Raw genomic sequence first — 17,590 nt, 5'->3', positions numbered from 1 at the left:
CTACATCTTCTCTGGGCAACCTGTTCCAGTACCTCACCACCCTCTGAGTGAAAAATTTCTTCCTTATATCCAATCTAAATCTCCCCTCCTTCAGTTTAAATCCATTGCGCCTTGTCCTATCACTACATGCCCTTGTAAAAAGTCCCTCTCCAACACTGTCAGTGGTTTCAGAAGTATTGTTGACCCATCATTTTCTCTGTGTCAGTTGAATTTTCCTTCAAGAAAAGGGGAAAAACTTAGTATACTCTAAGAAGTTTGAATGTGGCTGCATCCATGAAGTACATTAGGTATAAGCTCATCATGAAAGCTGCCTTTCAATTCTGTTAATAATTGTTCAATGGTGAGTTGAGAGGCTTTGTTCAGGGACTGGGGCCCCCTTTTGTGCTACATCCTTTATAAACAATGCAGAGAAAATACTCTCCCTGCTCCAGAGACTTGGAAAAGACTCCACATGTTGTTCAGAAATATTACAGTTGGATTTACTGTTTTCTAGATGTGCAAGCTGGCTTGAGATCTTGACGTCTAGTTGCAGAATTTTTGTCTTAACGTTGTCAGCAGCAGCTCAGACTCCTGAAGCCAAGCTCTGTTTTCAGTTTCGCACGAATCACTGGAGCCTGGAGTTGCACATATGTGGCTGAGAGCAGAATTGAAAGAGTCGTGTTGTGCCGATAGCCTTGTGCTTGTCATTTTGTTAACAAACCTGCCATTAACGTGCAAGACAGAAGGCATTTCGGCTTATTTTCCAGTTTCCCATCATGATTACCTTGATCTTTTGGTCTAGCAGAAATCGAAACATCTTTCCTCCTGGTCTCAGTTTCTACCCTTAACATCAGTCAATGTGACTGAATAGATAAGAAGAAAAAAAAAAGAAAAAAAAAAGTCATTTTATCACCACATTTTTGGAGAAGAGCTGTTTCATAAAAATTTAAGCTGTAATTTTTTCCTCTTTATGTTTTCATGTCCTGTGTAGGAGATACGGATTATCCCCTTTATTTTGTGATTTTTAGGAGAAATGTATTAGACCAAAGTAAAAGACCATCTAGACAATCTAAGGCAGATTATAGCCAGCAGTAATTGTCAGGGGCGTTTGCTTGAGAAATGTGTAAGGGGAGGAACGTTTTCTTTGGTGTATTTAATAGCTGCTGAAAATCAATATAAGGTACTGAATAGTTAGAATTTTAGGAAAGCAACAAAAAAGGTACCTTCCAACACTTGTCTTTTATAACAGGGAAATTAAAACCACAGCTACGAAAGTATTTTTTTTTTCTGTATAAAATCTGATTTTTTCTTCTTCTATAAATGCATCCAATAAAAGCAGATCTAAAGTTCATGAAAGCAGTAAGTTATCTTAAGTAAGTGGGTACTAAGTAGAAGAATTCTCATGTGACATCCATTTTGACAGCTAAGTCAGTGGAGCTACTACATCAGTGAGCATCTGGCTCCAGATGTATTCTATATATATTGGCTTACTTTGGATGTTTTTTTGAGTTCTTTTTTTTTTTTTTAATTTTTATCGCCTGGCTTAAGACTTAGTTGATGCTGTGTTCAAGATGCTACTCTGTACTGACCATTTGCTTTGAGAGCTCTTGATTTTCTTTACCTTGCTTTTAGCAGTCAGGAGGAGAATCTCTTTCAGCCTCTTTGTGGTGGTCTTAGCTCACAGTTGAAAATACGCCTGCAGGGTTTTATGTGATACAGGTTTTTCACAAAATCTTTGTGCCATTACTGCTGACCAGAGAAACTCAGTCCGCTGTGTCAGTTCCTGATGTTCTGCACAGGTTGCAGATATTCCTGGAACTGCAGCGTCCAGTTCTGCTCCTACTACTGATCCACTTGATGGAACTAAGTAGTTAAGTGATGGACTTTTTGGCAGCACAGACTGTTCCAAAAGCAACCTAGGACCCCTTGAAACACTGAGTGCATTTTCAAGTGTGATTACCTCCACCCATACTTTAGACATTTGCCAAGAAGTTTCAGGATAATAAAGTTATTTGTGCCTTGATTTGAATCTGACTGAGTACTGAAACTTCTTTTTTATTTTTGAAAGGAGTAGGAGTTTTCACGCTTGTTCTGTATCAAAGCAGTTCGTGCTTGCGCTGGGATTGGGGTGCTCTGGTTAATTTTCTCTTTCCCAGAGGTAGTTGCATTTCTATTTGTGCTTTTACTGTGGGGTTGAGAATGTCCTATGAATGCCAGCTATTGTCTGCAATAATTGAACTCTGAATAAAGAGCAGTATTTATTACCTACACACCTGCCCCATTAAAGTATGCCCACTTTTCCACCACCTCAGCTAACCTGATAGACACGGATGACTGAAGATCCTCAGGTGTTCCTGTCCGTGGGTTGATACGTGCTGTCAGATAGTGAGACACTTCAAATTATCTTGGCACTAATTGCATATAAAAGTACCTTCCAACAAGAGGGAGGATGCTGGAGCTGCTGTACTAACTCCAGTGAACAACAGCTATGAGGATATGAGGATACAATTTCTTTTCATGGAATCCAACCTAAATGTACGTTTTGTTGACTTTATTTTGACATTTTTGGCGGTGTATCTTAAAGGTAGAGAAAACTTGAGTCTTTTCTTCTTGTTACTGAAACTAGAAGAACATGAAAGCTCCTTTCTCTGACTTTCCAAAAGCTTCAGGAAAGAGTCACTCCATGATCTGACATGAACAGTGTTATCAAATGCAGAAGCAAATAGCACAGGTTCTTTGTGTTTCCTTTTTGAGTCTCAATTTGATGTAGGTTTCTGGAGTATCATCAATTGATCAATAAAACATGTTAGACTGCATGCTAGTCCTGATTAATTCACACCTTTGGTACACAGTAAGAAACAAGGTGAAGCCTGGTGTCTATAAAGGGACTTGCTAAGTGCATTAGCCAGTGGTCTACTAATGTGTGTAGTATGTCTCAGAGGACCACCCCAGTGATCCCATCTCCAGCTGCCTGGTGTGCCGGTGGCATCAATAGGATGCAGCAGTGTTGCAGGTGGAAGGGAGGTCCAGCTGTACAGCAGCTGGCAAACCCTGCTGTATGTTTCCAGGTCTTGCTTCAGGACTGAGGAGAAAAGAAGGCTAGTATTCCTGAAAAAATTAATCTTCATAGCCATATCCTGGACTTTTTTAGCAAGAAAGATTTGTTAAAAGCTGTGTTTTAGTTTTATTTAGTTTATAAACAAACTTTTCAATTCTGTGTTTAAAGATCAAATACCATTTGTGAAAAGGACTGTCTTGCAAAGGATCCTGTTTGCTTACTTTATGTCTTTATTTTTTTTTTTAATTCAAATCCCAGAAATGGTGACAATACGCTGAAAGAGCTGCTTTTCTCCCCACCATTGACACTAGATGAGTCCTAATCATCCCCAAGTGGCCAGTTTCTAACAGCTATGCTTTGGTAATTTCTAGCTCTTTTAATCTCTCCCTATGTTTAAAGTTTTAGGGGAGCACTGCTGAATTTTACAAAAAAAAAAAAGGGTAGGGGGGTTTCCCTGTGCTCAGTGTTGAGTTACCTGACCAGGTCTGCAAGTTGTAGTCTGTTTTAAAAAATGAAGTTGGTTAAGTCCACATTTATTCCAGTCCTTACTGAGCCTGTGAAAATATTAAACTGTTAGAAAGTTAAGCGTGCCTCCGGCCACGACACTGCAGGAGCTTATGAGGGGCTTATGTGCTCTGAGCAACATCCGTGAGCAGCCAAATGCTGGCTTGTCCTCCCTGTCCCTGCTCCTCCCCAGCTGTAGCCTGTGGCCAGCAGGTTGAAGGTCCTTCCCGAACTCCAGCTGGCTTCTTTGGTGAGTGTGGGCATGAAAAGCAGGGTCCAGCTCTGTCCTTGGTTGTCCACCATCAGAAGACCAATCTAGGTCCTTGGTTGTCCACCATCAGAAGACCAATCTAGGGTATAAAGCAGCAGGGGAAGAGCAGCAATCTGAAAGGCTGGCAGACTTGGGACCTGAGTTCAGGTTTGAGAACTGTAACTCCACAGCACGCTGGGCAGATGTTGTCCCACTGACCCTCCTGCTGTCATGCTTCCTCCACCCTTCCTGTGGCCATCTGAGGTCGTGGTAGGGGATGGTTCAAGTCCTTGATAGCCTTATGGGCAATGCAGCCACTTGAGCTGGTTTGTTTGACAACTTGTTCACAGCTTTGGTGTCTTTTAAGGTGAACCCTTTGGCAAACAGGGCTGAAGGGGACAGGGAGAGTGGTGACACGACATGTATAGGAAAACATAACTGTCCCCAAGTACTGATTCAATAATTCACTACCATATTCATTGCTGAAAAAGCTGTTTTAAAATCAATCTTGACTACCATAGCATTTTTTACTCCTGATGTATTCATGAGTGTTTGGCATACTGTGCACATTCTTAGTTTTGAGAGAACCGACATTAATAGCCATTAAGTGAAGTCTGAAACTGTGTGGCATTGTTAATTACCTCCAGTCATGTAATTTATTGAACTTACAAAACTTAAGTTCTTGAGTGCTATGACTAATTACAAGATTGGAAATTAATCCAGAAGTGGAAATTACAGCCATCCTTGAAAACGTCGCTCAGGCAACTTTGATCATTTTCACATGCTTTTATCCCCAGGTCTCTACGAGGAGATCCGTCAGTGCCGTGAGGCCTGTGGAGAAGCTCGTATGAAAACAATCTTGGCAACGGGTGAACTGGGGTCCCTTGCTAACGTCTACAAAGCCAGCATGATAGCTATGATGGCAGGTAAATATATGTGGTTTTCTCTTTAAGCTAAGAATGGTTTTGCCGTGTTATTTATGAAGCTTACAAAATTCAGGTCGCTGAAGTTTGGTTTTGCCAATAGTAGGCAAAAAATATTATGCAGCAATTACTGAAGTTGCAGGTGTAGTAGTGAAGTGTCTCTTTTTTTGTGTAACCTACAAAAACTGCATGAAGTGTTAAGTAACACTTAAAACTGCTAAATGACAACATTTGTCAGAACAAATATTTGTTGTCAGACTTCTGATCCTTGGTATGTTTAATGCTCTGAGCAACATCTGTGAGCAGCCAAATGCTGGCTTGTCCTCCCTGTCCCTGCTCCTCCCCAGCTGTAGCCTGTGGCCAGCAGGTTGAAGGTCCTTCCCGAACTCCAGCTGGCTTCTTTGGTGAGTGTGGGCATGAAAAGCAGGGTCCAGCTCTGTCCTTGGTTGTCCACCATCAGAAGACCAATCTAGGGTATAAAGCAGCAGGGGAAGAGCAGCAATCTGAAAGGCTGGCAGACTTGGAACCTGAGTTCAGGTTTGGGAACTGTAACTCCACAGCACGCTGGGCAGATGTTGTCCCACTGACCCTCCTGCTGTCATGCTTCCTCCACCCTTCCTGTGGCCATCTGAGGTCGTGGTAGGGGATGGTTCAAGTCCTTGATAGCCTTGTTGTCAGACTTCTGATCCTTGGTATGTTTAATGAGGACACGTACATTTGGGGCAGATAGGCATATTATCCGGGCAGTTGTGGTGAGCTGCAGATGTGGTGTAGGACGATGGCTCGTAAGCTTATGTTAAACGCAGGAGGAACTTCCCTGTGAAGATTCATGCTGACAGCTCTCGTTTCTGGTTTGTGATCACTTCTAACCAGCTCTGTGAGAGTGCGATGGAGGAACCCAACTGTACTGGAAATGCAGCGAGGGGAAGAATGCTGCACGCTCCAGCAGGCACTACGATGGGCTCGAGCGTAACTGGTTTTAATTGGCACACTCAAAAGCAGTGGTGCTCACTACTGGCAATTAAGTGGCACTTCAAAAGGTGTTCGGTCTTCACTGTCTTTGAAAACTCGACTACATCTGACCTGGTGTTTAAGAGTCTGTCTGTCTTTTATTCTGAACTTTTCAGCTAAGAACCACATTCCCATGAGCAGGATAGAGTTTTTTGGGGCTACATATAGTTTGTAGGTATTACTTTTCTGCATAGCTATAGCCATTGCAGACTGAACGTAGCGAAGCACCCGTTTGAGCCCACATTTGCAGCACTGTATTCACTCTGCAGCTTTGGATCTGTGCTGGTACAATTTTCCCTAGCTTAAGCAGGATTTTAGGACTGTATTTTAATGTCATCTTTAAGATGCGGAACCAGGAATTGGCTGATAAGGCTATGTTCTTTCAACTCTGTTCTAGACACCTGCTTCTTTCACCCTGCTTGAAAGAGGGCTCTTCAAGTATATTGATAGAAGTGTAAAGATATACTAAGAACCACTTGGATTAGTCTGTCTTCTAAACTTTCCCTCATTTTTGTGTGTGGTTTTTTTTTTTTTTTTTCAACCTGTAAGCTCTTCAGACCTGGAATTCTTCTTATTTTAGAGCAAGAAAAAATCATCCAAGGGTCTTATCAGTATTTAAATAAACACCCAACTTGCTGCTGACCTCATTGTCTCCTTACACTACACTGTGCTTATCTACTTCAAATGGAATGGGAAGCATTTCAGGATTTTTACATGCTCAGCTACAATGTCAATTAGTATCATTAGATACAGATCAGTATTATACCAGTAAATATTGCTTCTAATTAGAAGAGGCGTATGAAATACACATTTCCTGTCATTTAAACTCATTTACTAATCATTATAATCACTTTTGTAACATGGAGTAGTGAAAAATTTAGGTGGTAAAGCATTTTAATATTTTCAGATTTTTTGCTGGTGTAATTTTTTTGAAATACAGTAGATGGCTCTATTGTTAATGATTTTCCTTGCATAGTTATTCATTTTACAAGATACTTATCCATCTGAATATATGCAGTAATTTCCTTATTTCAGTCTCTTGCTTCTCTGTGGGTAGGTGTAAAAATAAGAATTTATTGGTGCCTTATGTACATATATCGAGGTCCAGATTTTCAGACTCTGACTGGTCAGAACTGCTGAGAACCTCAAATTCCAGTTGAATTTTGTTTGATTTGTATATTTGTAGCATTTTGGGGAGAAAGTAATTTGGCTCAGTAGTTTTAAATTTTAGTTTTAGTATTCCTATATTTTTTTCAACTGGTGCCATGATTTAAAAGAAAGAAAGAAAAAAAGCAGATGATCTTGTGGATACAGCAGGCCTTGGCAACTTTTATCTGAAGATAAAAACGCAACAACTCTGATAAACTTGACCCTAGTAATTAGTTTTATATGAGGAAAGTAGTTAGACACTATAGTGGATTCAACTGCAAAACTGGCTTTAGAAATTTTCGCTGCTCCTGGCCAGTTGCCCTTGTCCTTTACACCAAAATTTGCTGCTCCTTCAGCTGTGGAAGTTCTTGTCATGCTGCATTGCAAGCTGAGTTTTCAAAGTAATATAGCTGAAAATTACTCCAGAAACCGGTTAACTAGTTTGCTGCGTGGTTCTTTGGGATTGGTTGGTAATATTTGGGGTTTTTTTAATGGTCACAGGCTCAACAGCCTTGGCTTGCACACGATTGCATCAGTGCAACTGAGGACATGGTGTGCAGCCCTTAAGCTGTTTCCACTTCACTTTGCATCATGTAAGCCTGTCATGTAGGGAGCACAAAATCCTAGACTTGCAGATGTTTGTGTTGCCCTTGCTGAGCATGCACAAATTCACCTAGGTCCTGAAGCACAAAGGCACTAGATGTGTTGCAAGGTGTCTATAAAACGTATGTATTTCCCATGTGTCTCATTTGTGAGACTCAGAAGGCTGAGAGAGTAACACAATGCTGATTTATCCGTAGCTTCGTGGTTAAAAAGCTTACCTGGGATGTCTGGGACTTGGTCTCTCTGACTGAGATTCTTTTCCCACGCAGAGGTCAATTTTACAGTGTATTTGCTGGTAAGGATCTCAGTCCCTCCTGATGAAGTTGTTCTGCTTTGCACAAAAAAAAAGCGTTGCCTCGCAGTGAGGTGTGAGAATAATTTGCCTCTATTTGAAACAGTGGCTCTTGGCTCCTGCTGTGTCCAAAATCGTATCTCCAAAGTACCATGACTACTTTTTCTGTCTTCTCTAGCACAGTACGTAAGGAGAAAGGCATCAGAATGGGAGCAGGCACTCAGTTCTCTTCAATTCTTTTATCTGTGCCTTTACAGACTTGACTGACATGCGATAAATTCTTCTGGAATATTTAAGAACCTATTTCTGAGTGAAAGAGGCTGACAGCCCTCTAAGGACAGTGACTCACCTGGCAAGAATAATCCTTGCAGTGCTAAGGAGGATGTAATGGTAGGTGGGATTGCACATCAGTGGCTCTGTGTCACTACCCGAGGAGCACATTGTTTTCAGAAAGCTGGCTGAGAGAAAATCTCAGCATCCATTCAGGGAAATTTTGGTCAGTGGGTTATTACATCCACTGCCATTTCTTGAGCTTCTTGAAGTCTTGATGGTGGATGGAGTACATGAGCTTCTCAAGGGACACTGACTGCATCTTTGCCTCTACCAGACAGCTTCCAGACAATGAGTAGAGCAAACTAATCAGTGGTTTCCACTGGTGAGTGTATACTTGTGTGAGTCACATCCATTTCTACAGGAGACACTCAAGTCTGTGTCTTCCTAGCCTCTTGGAATAAACAGTCCTAAGGAACACAAATGGAGTGCCTGACTTCCTCATACTAGTGGAAACTATTCTATGTTTCTCCATCATGATATCTTCAAAAAAAACCCAGATCTTGTACACAGTTCTCTTATGAGAGGTAGGCTTTTTTTAACTTTTATTTTTTGACACAAACATCAGAAACTGCTAAGGAAGCCAGACAAGGGAGGGAAAGATGATGAACTTGCGGTGGGAAAGGAACACTTTGTAAAGGTGTGAATGACTTAATTGCATATTTCAGTCATATGTCAGGTTTTTATTTTGGAAAATCACATTTTCACGATATTACCTAGTTACAAAATCTTTATTGTTCTGCGTAAAAATTCATATGGATTAAGATATGCAGACTGGGGGAGAGGTGGAGAAAGTGATTAAGTACATGCACTTTAAAAGTGAAAACTTAATCTATGTCATTTTGACCGTGAAAGCTGGTTTTGATAGTGTAACTCCTTTTACATCACTCTTTGGAAAGCTGAGGGAAACACAGCAGTGATGTGAAAGATACTTGTTTTCATTCTCTCTCTCTCTCTAAACAAGTACCTGTGGAAAGATGAGGAAGGAGTGATGGTCTTCTACAGCTCTACTAAATGTCTAGATTTAAACCATTTTTTTCCATAGGTCATTAAGCAGTTAGTCAAATAAATTTTAAGTTGAGATATTGAGTAATGTAAAAATTGAATTTAGAAAGGGAATGGGTTAGTGCTAAAACAAACTAACTTCTAAAGTCTCTAGCACAAAACCCCCCTGCATCGCAGGCTACACAAAGCTTTCACCCCAGCTCTAAATAAGATTTTTATACTGTCATTAATATTGGTGCAGATCCTTTTTTAGTATGAATGATGAGAAGACAAATTCTAAGGTACCAATAGCTGTTGTTGTTTTGAGCACTGTCTTGCAAAGATTTTTCCTGAGCGGGGTTAGGTGGCATGGCTGCAAACGTGCTAGCAGCTGTCTAGGTGCAAGGGATGACTTTCCTACTGCTGGATGTGGACCACCATGATCCAAAACTTCTACCAGGCAAATGTTTCATGAAAAATGAAAAAGAAGAAAGGAAACCAAAGTAGCAAAATTTCACTGAAAAGACAGACATGCTTTGTGCAATTGCAATTAATGTAAGAAACAAGATTACTGAATAAGTAATAATACTTGGCACTTAGATAGCACTTTATGTCTTCGAAGCATTAGCAGAATAAATTTTACAATCGCCCTGTGAAGTGACAAAGATAATAACAAACAAGTCAAAAGTCAAGCTGAGATCACTTGTGAGTTCCTGGCTTTATATCCCCAAAGTTGAGAGTCCCCTCAGTAGCGTGAGTCGTATTATGTTTAAAGAAAAGTTTGATTTAGCTCTGTGTCTGCAACTTCAGCTGTAATTTGATACTAAGTCAGTCAGTTATTAGAGCCTAGAGCATTTCCAGAGGAAAGGCAAACCAAGGGAGGAGGCTTGGTAACAAATACTAAACAAGATTTCAATTTGTGTCTTGTTTTACGCATCTGAAATAAACCCAACTGTATTGAGTTTACGGTTTATCTGTAAAGGGTACACTTCACCCTTTAGAAGATCCATCAGAAATCAGGGGCAACGTGTGGCTGTCATCTTATAAAAGCAGACTGGATCAAAACTGGCAGCTCCTTTCTACAGATGTGAGCTGTCTGTGAGTGCTTTCCAGGGTGACAGATGATGTTAAGCTCTGGTCTGTAGGTCCAGTGTAAGGCTGGGGACAAACTACTAAGTCCTTACTCTTCTGAACGTGTAGGAGGAGGACTTACTGCCTGACTGGTGACTAAGGCTTTCTCAGCCACGCAGTCTGGTGGCCATTTCCTCTTTCCCTCCAACCCTGCGGGAGTCAAAGCGAGTCGGAAGTGTGATGGGAGTTGCTTGCTGTTCCAGCTTGACTGAGCTGCGCTCACTGGCAGAGGAAGGTAGATGTTGAAACACGGCGTATTCTTGCATCTGACTGCTTGTCTTGAGAGAACAAAGGGCGGTGCGGAGAGAGAGTTCTCCCACCTGTGTTGTCAAATGGTAGAGAATAATCCCAATTTTCTTTGGCTGTGATCTTCTGGCAGTACAGATTAGATCCAGCGTGGGCATGAGCGCGTTTCTGAATTTCTGTCAGTTTACTGAAAGCGCATAAAATGATGTTTATGTCAGCTCTCTTCTGTCTGCGTGCATGCAGACAATACCTCATTTGTCCAAAGATCTGCCCATTCCCTCAGAATTTTTAGATAAATTTGAACTTGCAGAGTTTGTACTACTTCAGCACTTTGCATCATGCAGATGCAGTGTTGTATGTCATTTTAGGAATGTAGCCTTGGTTACTGCATTGAATATGTAGAAGTGGTTGCAGTTGGCTGCTGTAAGAGGCTCATCAGGACAGTAATTAACTCTATGGAATTATATTAGCAGTTGATAACTTTCCTGTCTGTTTGCTGCAGCAGATGTCCTGCATTCTGCATAGTCTGCGGTTGTTCTCCATGTTCAGAGCTCTGGTTAACATCACTTAAAGTTTAGTGCAAGGAATGAGCACAAAACGTGCTGTGGAAAACCAAGATACAGAGCAGGTCAGAGTGACACAGTCTGTCTCAAAATTTTGAATGATATTATGAACTAAAAAAGTTTTTGAATTAGGAGTTAGATCAAAAGATGGATGGTCTTTAAATACAATCGATCTAAAAGAGGTCTCTACAGGAACAAGGGACTTCATTTATTCTGGTACAGAGTGAGGGGAAATAAAAAAGCCGGTGATATAAAAATACAGATAGCTGCATGTTCAGTAAGGCAGTACAAGGCTGCTCCCTTAAATGATGTAATTGCCTACAAGCTTAACAGTGATACTGCAGCTAATCACTAGAAATAATGTAGGCGTGATAGATAAGCTTGCAGTTGAAAAGTTCTAACAATGCAATCTCAATGTCCTCAGGTTTGAATTACTGATGAGAGTCCATACAAAGCACAGTAACACAAAAAAAATGTTGGGCTTGAGTAAAGCAGACCTTGAAGGAATGCGAAATGAGACTTAAAAATCTGTCTGGAACTCAGTAATGTATGTATGGGGCATCAAAAGTGAAGGAACAGAAAGTGGTTGAGGAACACTAGGGCAGGGTCTAATGAAAAATCTTTTCAGTAGAGTCAAAAGAGCAACAGAACCCTGTATGGGTAAGTAGAGGACAGAATTAATACGTAAGAGAAATAGAGATGTTGCGAGGAGGGGGAAAGATGAGGAGTCTGTGAAGGGAGAACAGAGTTAGTGTGTGTACAGAAAAACCCTCATTTGTTTGCAGTTTGTTAAGCAAGAAACCCAGACGTGCCTGTGATGCCACGTTTTGTTATGCATTTATTTATGTGCTTACTGAACTGTGCACTGCCTGTGCAGCCGTATCTGAGGGGAGATAGTTATCTGGGGCCGTTCATATTTGTCATACCAGGATTCCTGGCAACTCGGTTTGCTAATTTTGCAAAAGGTCTGTTCTATGAATGTAATCAGAAAATAGCAATATACACCCGCTACTTGAGTGGAAGAAGAAATACCGGTGTAAACCAGATGACATTTGTCAGCTCTGCACCTGTTTGTTTGATTTTGTGTTATCCACACCACCACTTGACTTTCTCCCTCCATCATCCTCATTTACTAACAGAAACAGCTCTTCTCAGCAGAAGAAAACCAAGTTGAGTCAGGAAGCCACAAGATGGGTAGGATTGTTTGAGGTAGCAGAACGGCTCCTAACTTGTCATCACCTTTGACAACTCTGTGAGCTTCTCTGTTTTTCCGTATGTAAAATTAACATTGCACGTTTTATAGGACATCTGTGAGGTGTAGTAAATTAAGGTGTAAGCGGAAATGTGTTCTTTTTGTTAGAAGTCAGAAGTTTTCCGTGCCTGTGCGTGAAGATGGAATACCCTCGGCCACAACTGAAACTGGGAAACGGAGCAAGAGAACGTTTGGAAATTTTCTGATGGGAGCTGCTGACTCTGATTTACTAGTCCAGCCAATCCAGGGAGCACCAGCGGGGGTGGAAGCTGGCACAGCTTGCTGTGGTGCTCTTGGCTGATGATATCGTGCACTGCGTGATGGACCGGTACTGCCAAATACGGAAGAGCATTTTTCTTTCACTGATATTCAAGATCTTTGCAAAGCATGTTAATTAAGGAATGCCTAAATGGTATACTTTCAATTTATAACAACTGATGCAGAGAGGTGAGAAAGCACCCCTGTTGCGTTAATTTTCCCCATGGATGAAACCTTGTTTCTATGTTAAATAATTTGTTAGAATTTCAGTTAAAACTTCTGAAGTTTCATACCACCTCAGACTCGGAAATCGTTGCACAGTGAATAGTTCTAGTCAAACATGCCATCAAAATAACACGGCTTCCTAGCAAAAAACTTTGCAGCTGTGAGGCTCTGGTATTGAAGGTAATGGTTTGAGAGAATGCAATTTTAAAACATGGAAATATTATGTAAAATCAATAGATGTACAGAGTAGTATTTATTTCTCTGATATTTTAGGTTGGTTTTTTATTGTGTTAGCAGCAGGTGTTAAATTCTACTAAACTAGTGAAAAATAGAAATAAATATTTAATTTACTGTATCTATCAATTATACAAAATTGCCTTATGAAATATTAAAGTATCTTTTAAGAGATTGCAAGCAGGAACACTACTTAGAAAATCCAATCCCTTAACAGAAACTTAATATAGATGTGGAAATAAACTAAGCATGATTTTAGGGTTGTAGATCCTGGGATTTTTTTAGGGTGGTAAAGCCTAGTGATCATGCCTATCTGATTTGAAGGTATATGCTCATGACAGCAGAAATGTGAAATTAGACTTTGAAAGAGGAAGATATTGAATGGAAAAATCTACTAGAATATGTGATCTTGGACATCAATAGGTTATTTTAAAACACTATGGACACTTATTTAAATAAACCCATTTAATAATAAGGAATGCAGTGGAAAGCAAAGCAGCATAACAAGAGATGGACAGGAACATAGGTGAAATGCATACTGAGACGTAAAAGTGGGACAAAAATCAGTCGTATGAAGCAAGAAGTTAGTCATAAGGAGGTTATGGATAGTTTTCTTACCAATAAACTGAATCTTAAAACACACTGAGATCGATATAAAGATGTCCACTAGCTTTTAACAGCTCATATCCTAATGGTGCTGACGCTGTATTTCAAAGTATTATGTCATTAATTGTAGAGAAGCAGGCTGGATACCCAAGCTAACTTGGGTTCTTGATGCTACAAACACATTCCTCACGGAGCTAAACCGGACTGACTCCTCAAATGCAAACATTTAAGCTTGTGTCTAACATTTTTCCTTCCTTATAAATGTAAGTTTTTAACGGGAACGTAAAAGGTCGTCTTCATAGACTTCAGTCTTTTCTCAAAGGAAGATATTTCTGTCCGAATATTACCGTAGGATACAGCAATGTTCTTCAGGAACATGCTCGTTTCAGTGGTTTTCGGAAGGAGAGTTCCGTGGCTTTTTCCAGCTTGCCTCTGTGGTTGCTTGCTTGGTGAGTTGCACGAGGGACTTGAAGTTCCTTGGTAGGTACCTGGGTTACTTGGAACTCGTCTCCCAGGCTTTCTGCGCTCCTTTGATTCGTGTTGCCAAAGTGCAAACCATCTTGGGAAGATGTTGAAAAGAATAGAAGATATTCCCTTCTTTGATACTATACTTTGGAATTTCAACCCGTGGGAAATAATCCTGATGGATATAATTTTTAATTCCTTTTCTGAAATTAATTTCAACATCTCTCAGATACGACAATTTCTAGTTTCTGACCATGCTTACTTTATAGTTACCGGAGACAATAGGTTTCCCAGAGCTCCCTGTAATAGTCCTGCTTTTGAGAGGATTTTTTTCAAAGACAAATATGACAGCAAAGTCCATAGTCTTCTGCATGGCAAGTCAACAGGGATCTGACATCTGATTGTCATGTGCACTTCTGATGTTTCTTCCCCTCTAGCATTTGTGCTATGAAGTGATTTCCCTGCAGTGTACAACTGCAGCTCATTTCTCAAGTAGAGTTTTCCCTGAATCTAAGATGTAGAAAAACTTCCTCCTTGATGATGCCAGGACTTTTTTGTAGACAAAAAGTCTTCCTTCGGTCACCTTTGCAGTTACGCTGCCGATCCAATGTCCAACTTACCAGCTCATCCCAAACATAGCAGAGGGGAAATCTTGAAGTTTATTGCAAAGATTTGTTGATTCATCTCTCATGGACCAAAAAGGAAAGAGATGACTGTGTTCCATATTCTGTGCAGCACATGAAACTTTAATTATGCAATGCAAAATTATGAATCATATATCTTCACAGGCCTTCTTCCCACTGGTCCTGGAAAATGGATGTGTAGAGAGCTCAAAGGAAACACAAAGCCTTACACAGAAATGGAGTTCTGAAATGAATCCAAGTGCCAGGATGAGAAAGCAACTCGGTGGGATGTGATGGAAGGGGGTGCCGCGTTTCTCACGACTTCTGGTCCCCAGTAAGAGGAGGGGTAGCGTTTTCAGGTGGTGCTGTGATAACGAGATAGCGTATACATGCTGTTGATAGCTAACTGGTTACATTGAAGTTGCAGTCAGGTACGGCGTTGGCATCTTCTCTGGAGGTAAGCAAATTTAGCTTCACAGCAGTTTGCCTGGTTGCCAGTTGTAGCTTCAAGGCAGGCTCTTCCAGGAACTTCAGCTGGATGCACCCTGTGCTGTTGTAGCGATGCCATTTCCAGCAATTTCCAGCACCTGGGTTGGAATTACAGCTCACTTAGCTTTAAACTAACTGTCTCCAGAGTGTACTGCAGAAATGCTGGTTTGTTGTTTAGAAGTAAAACTGAAAAAAATCCTAGTAAAAAAAACCAGAGCTACTCTGTGCTTTTGAACAGCTTCTTGGCAAGGTGCTTTTGCAGGGATGTGCTTGAATTAGGAAATACAAACTGAAAGCAGGGGAGAAACCTAGGAAGAAAGTAATATATTTTTCTACTGAAATGTTCAAGGAATTAGGTAAAATAAAAGTGTAAGTGACGGATTAATAGAGCCTTTAGGTTTGAAGAGCTCCTGTGCCTTTTTTACTGTCTTAAGAACACAGTTTTTGAGTGTAACACAGGAACATGCAGAGCACTTTGCAACCCATGAAAATACTGCAGATGAGAACAAATAATTATTAATTACTAACACCACTGCATTTCGTTACTCAGAAATAACTCAGAGAAGGGTTCTGCCGGTTGAGGTTATTGTCCAGTATCTGGTTCATGAAAGACAGAAGCAAGAGAGGAGCTCAGATTATTTGAGTGGAATTTTTAAGTGGCGGAAGGCAAAAGGAAGGCAAGAACAGAATCCATTCAAGTTGGAAGGAAACAACTAAAATGGCATTTGAGGTATCAGTGATGCATTCTGTATTATTCACAGCCATGACTCCAGTATGGCTTGTAGGTTTTCTACGTTTTCATTTGTTAAATTAGATGGGACATCACATAAAGAGCAAAGTAGTCAGTGGAACGTAGAAAGGTTTAGATCATCATGATCATACAAAGCTTTCAGATGCCTTTCCACAAAATGTGAGTTGCTACAGCACTGATTTTTATGTTAATTTACTGGTGAATAATTTAAAAAGACCTGTTTATTTTTTAATAAAAAGGAAAGATATAAATTGGCTGAGTGTTCCTAATGTTACTTACAGCTGCCTTGAGCAGATGTTGGGGATTCTTAGTGGTATGCTAGACCAAAATAAGTTTTATGAATAAACAAACAATTTATTTTTGCTACCAACTCTTTCAGGCTGATTCTCTCCCAAATTCACAATAAATGGCTTTTTGAAGTCTCTTCATGAATAATTACCTTTCTTGTGCCACTTTTTTCTAGGCACTCGGATTTTAATTACGATGATGAACTGTTTTAATAAGTTGTTAAATAATTTTATCTTTTTAGGGCTGAACCCATTTTCCATTTCCCTATGACTTCATTGGTTCCTGGGTTTTCAGCCCTCGTGATTCTTGCTAATTCACTTGATGTTACGCTTTAACTCCCCTTTCTAAATTCACATGGGAAAAGCAAGCAGCATACAGCAGTGTCTTTTTCTTCTGAACATGACACACATATACCCACCGTATCTTGCTGGTTAACAACAGTCTTCTGTTACTAGTAACCATTTTGTGTAACTCAGTCATTTCGATCATTGTAAGTCTGAAGAAATAGGTAATTAGATGGAGACAATGAGATTTTGCTTTGGGCTGACATCTGGCGACCTTAAAACACTCTACAGAAGATGGCTAGCAAAGTGAATACTGTGCTTGGCCGATGGATAAGGGATATGCAACACTGCTGTACTCACCTTCAGACCTGTGTTTTCCAGTGTAAATAATTATTAGATACCTATGTATGTAATTTGATGTAGAAAAATGCTGAACACGTAATTCCTCGTGACTTCAGCTGTGATTCAGTATTTGTGGAAGACAGCTGCTTCGCTGAAATATGTGCATCTCTGTCAGGATGGGGGGAAGAAGAGCCAAGTGACAGGTTTTTAGACTTCCTGATTTTTAGTCTCGTGGCATGATCAAGATCTACTTAATTAAAAGCGACTGCTATTAAAAACAAAAACCCCACAGATCGTGTTTAAACTTTCAGTTTTCTTTCAGATTATGTCTCATGATCCCACTGAATAATTGGAGTCACTACAGAAAATACTAATACCAGTTTAGGTATTGTTAGAAGTCATAGTTAAAAGTGTGGATCTTGCAAGGCTTTACTTTTATCAGGTTAGGGTCTGTCTGCTCACATCAAATATCTCTTTCTTTGAGGTGCAGCCTTGGGTAGCTTTGTTCAGTGTGATGCTCTGTATGACCTAAACAGAGCACGCTTAGGACCAAGCTCAAATGGAGAGACAGTACTGCAAATTTTTGCTGTTTATGTCAGAAGCTTAGGATTACAGAAAGAAAGGTGTAGAGGTGATCATGCTTCCTGGTGTGATGGTGACACCATCACTACCACTGTGGTTTTGTAAATGGCAGCTCGGTAAAACAGGCAATGTTTTACTTGAGCACTTCTGTTTCTGAACGTGCAAGTG

At 40.4% G+C, this 17,590-nt stretch overlaps 1 protein-coding gene across 2 annotated transcripts in view; it reads left to right on the top strand.

The window, feature by feature from the left end:
* The window catches only part of DERA (deoxyribose-phosphate aldolase), a 53,687-nt gene that overhangs the window by 18,806 nt on the left and 17,291 nt on the right, over positions 1-17,590 (top strand). Inside the window, exon 6 of one of the 2 annotated variants that reach the window (XM_086610598.1) lies at positions 4,589-4,717. The exons of the other annotated variant lie outside the window; for it this stretch is intronic. Within the exon in view, the coding sequence (XP_086466724.1) occupies positions 4,589-4,717 (129 nt within the window). The remainder of the gene's footprint in view (positions 1-4,588; positions 4,718-17,590) is intronic. 2 annotated transcript variants of the gene reach the window in all.

The sequence above is a fragment of the Tauraco erythrolophus genome, chromosome 4 (assembly GCF_009769465.1).
Source record: "Tauraco erythrolophus isolate bTauEry1 chromosome 4, bTauEry1.pri, whole genome shotgun sequence".
NCBI classification, from domain to species: Eukaryota; Metazoa; Chordata; class Aves; order Musophagiformes; family Musophagidae; genus Tauraco; species Tauraco erythrolophus.
Note: the sequence above shows the minus strand (reverse complement) of the source record. Positions and strands in the feature narration are given on the sequence as shown.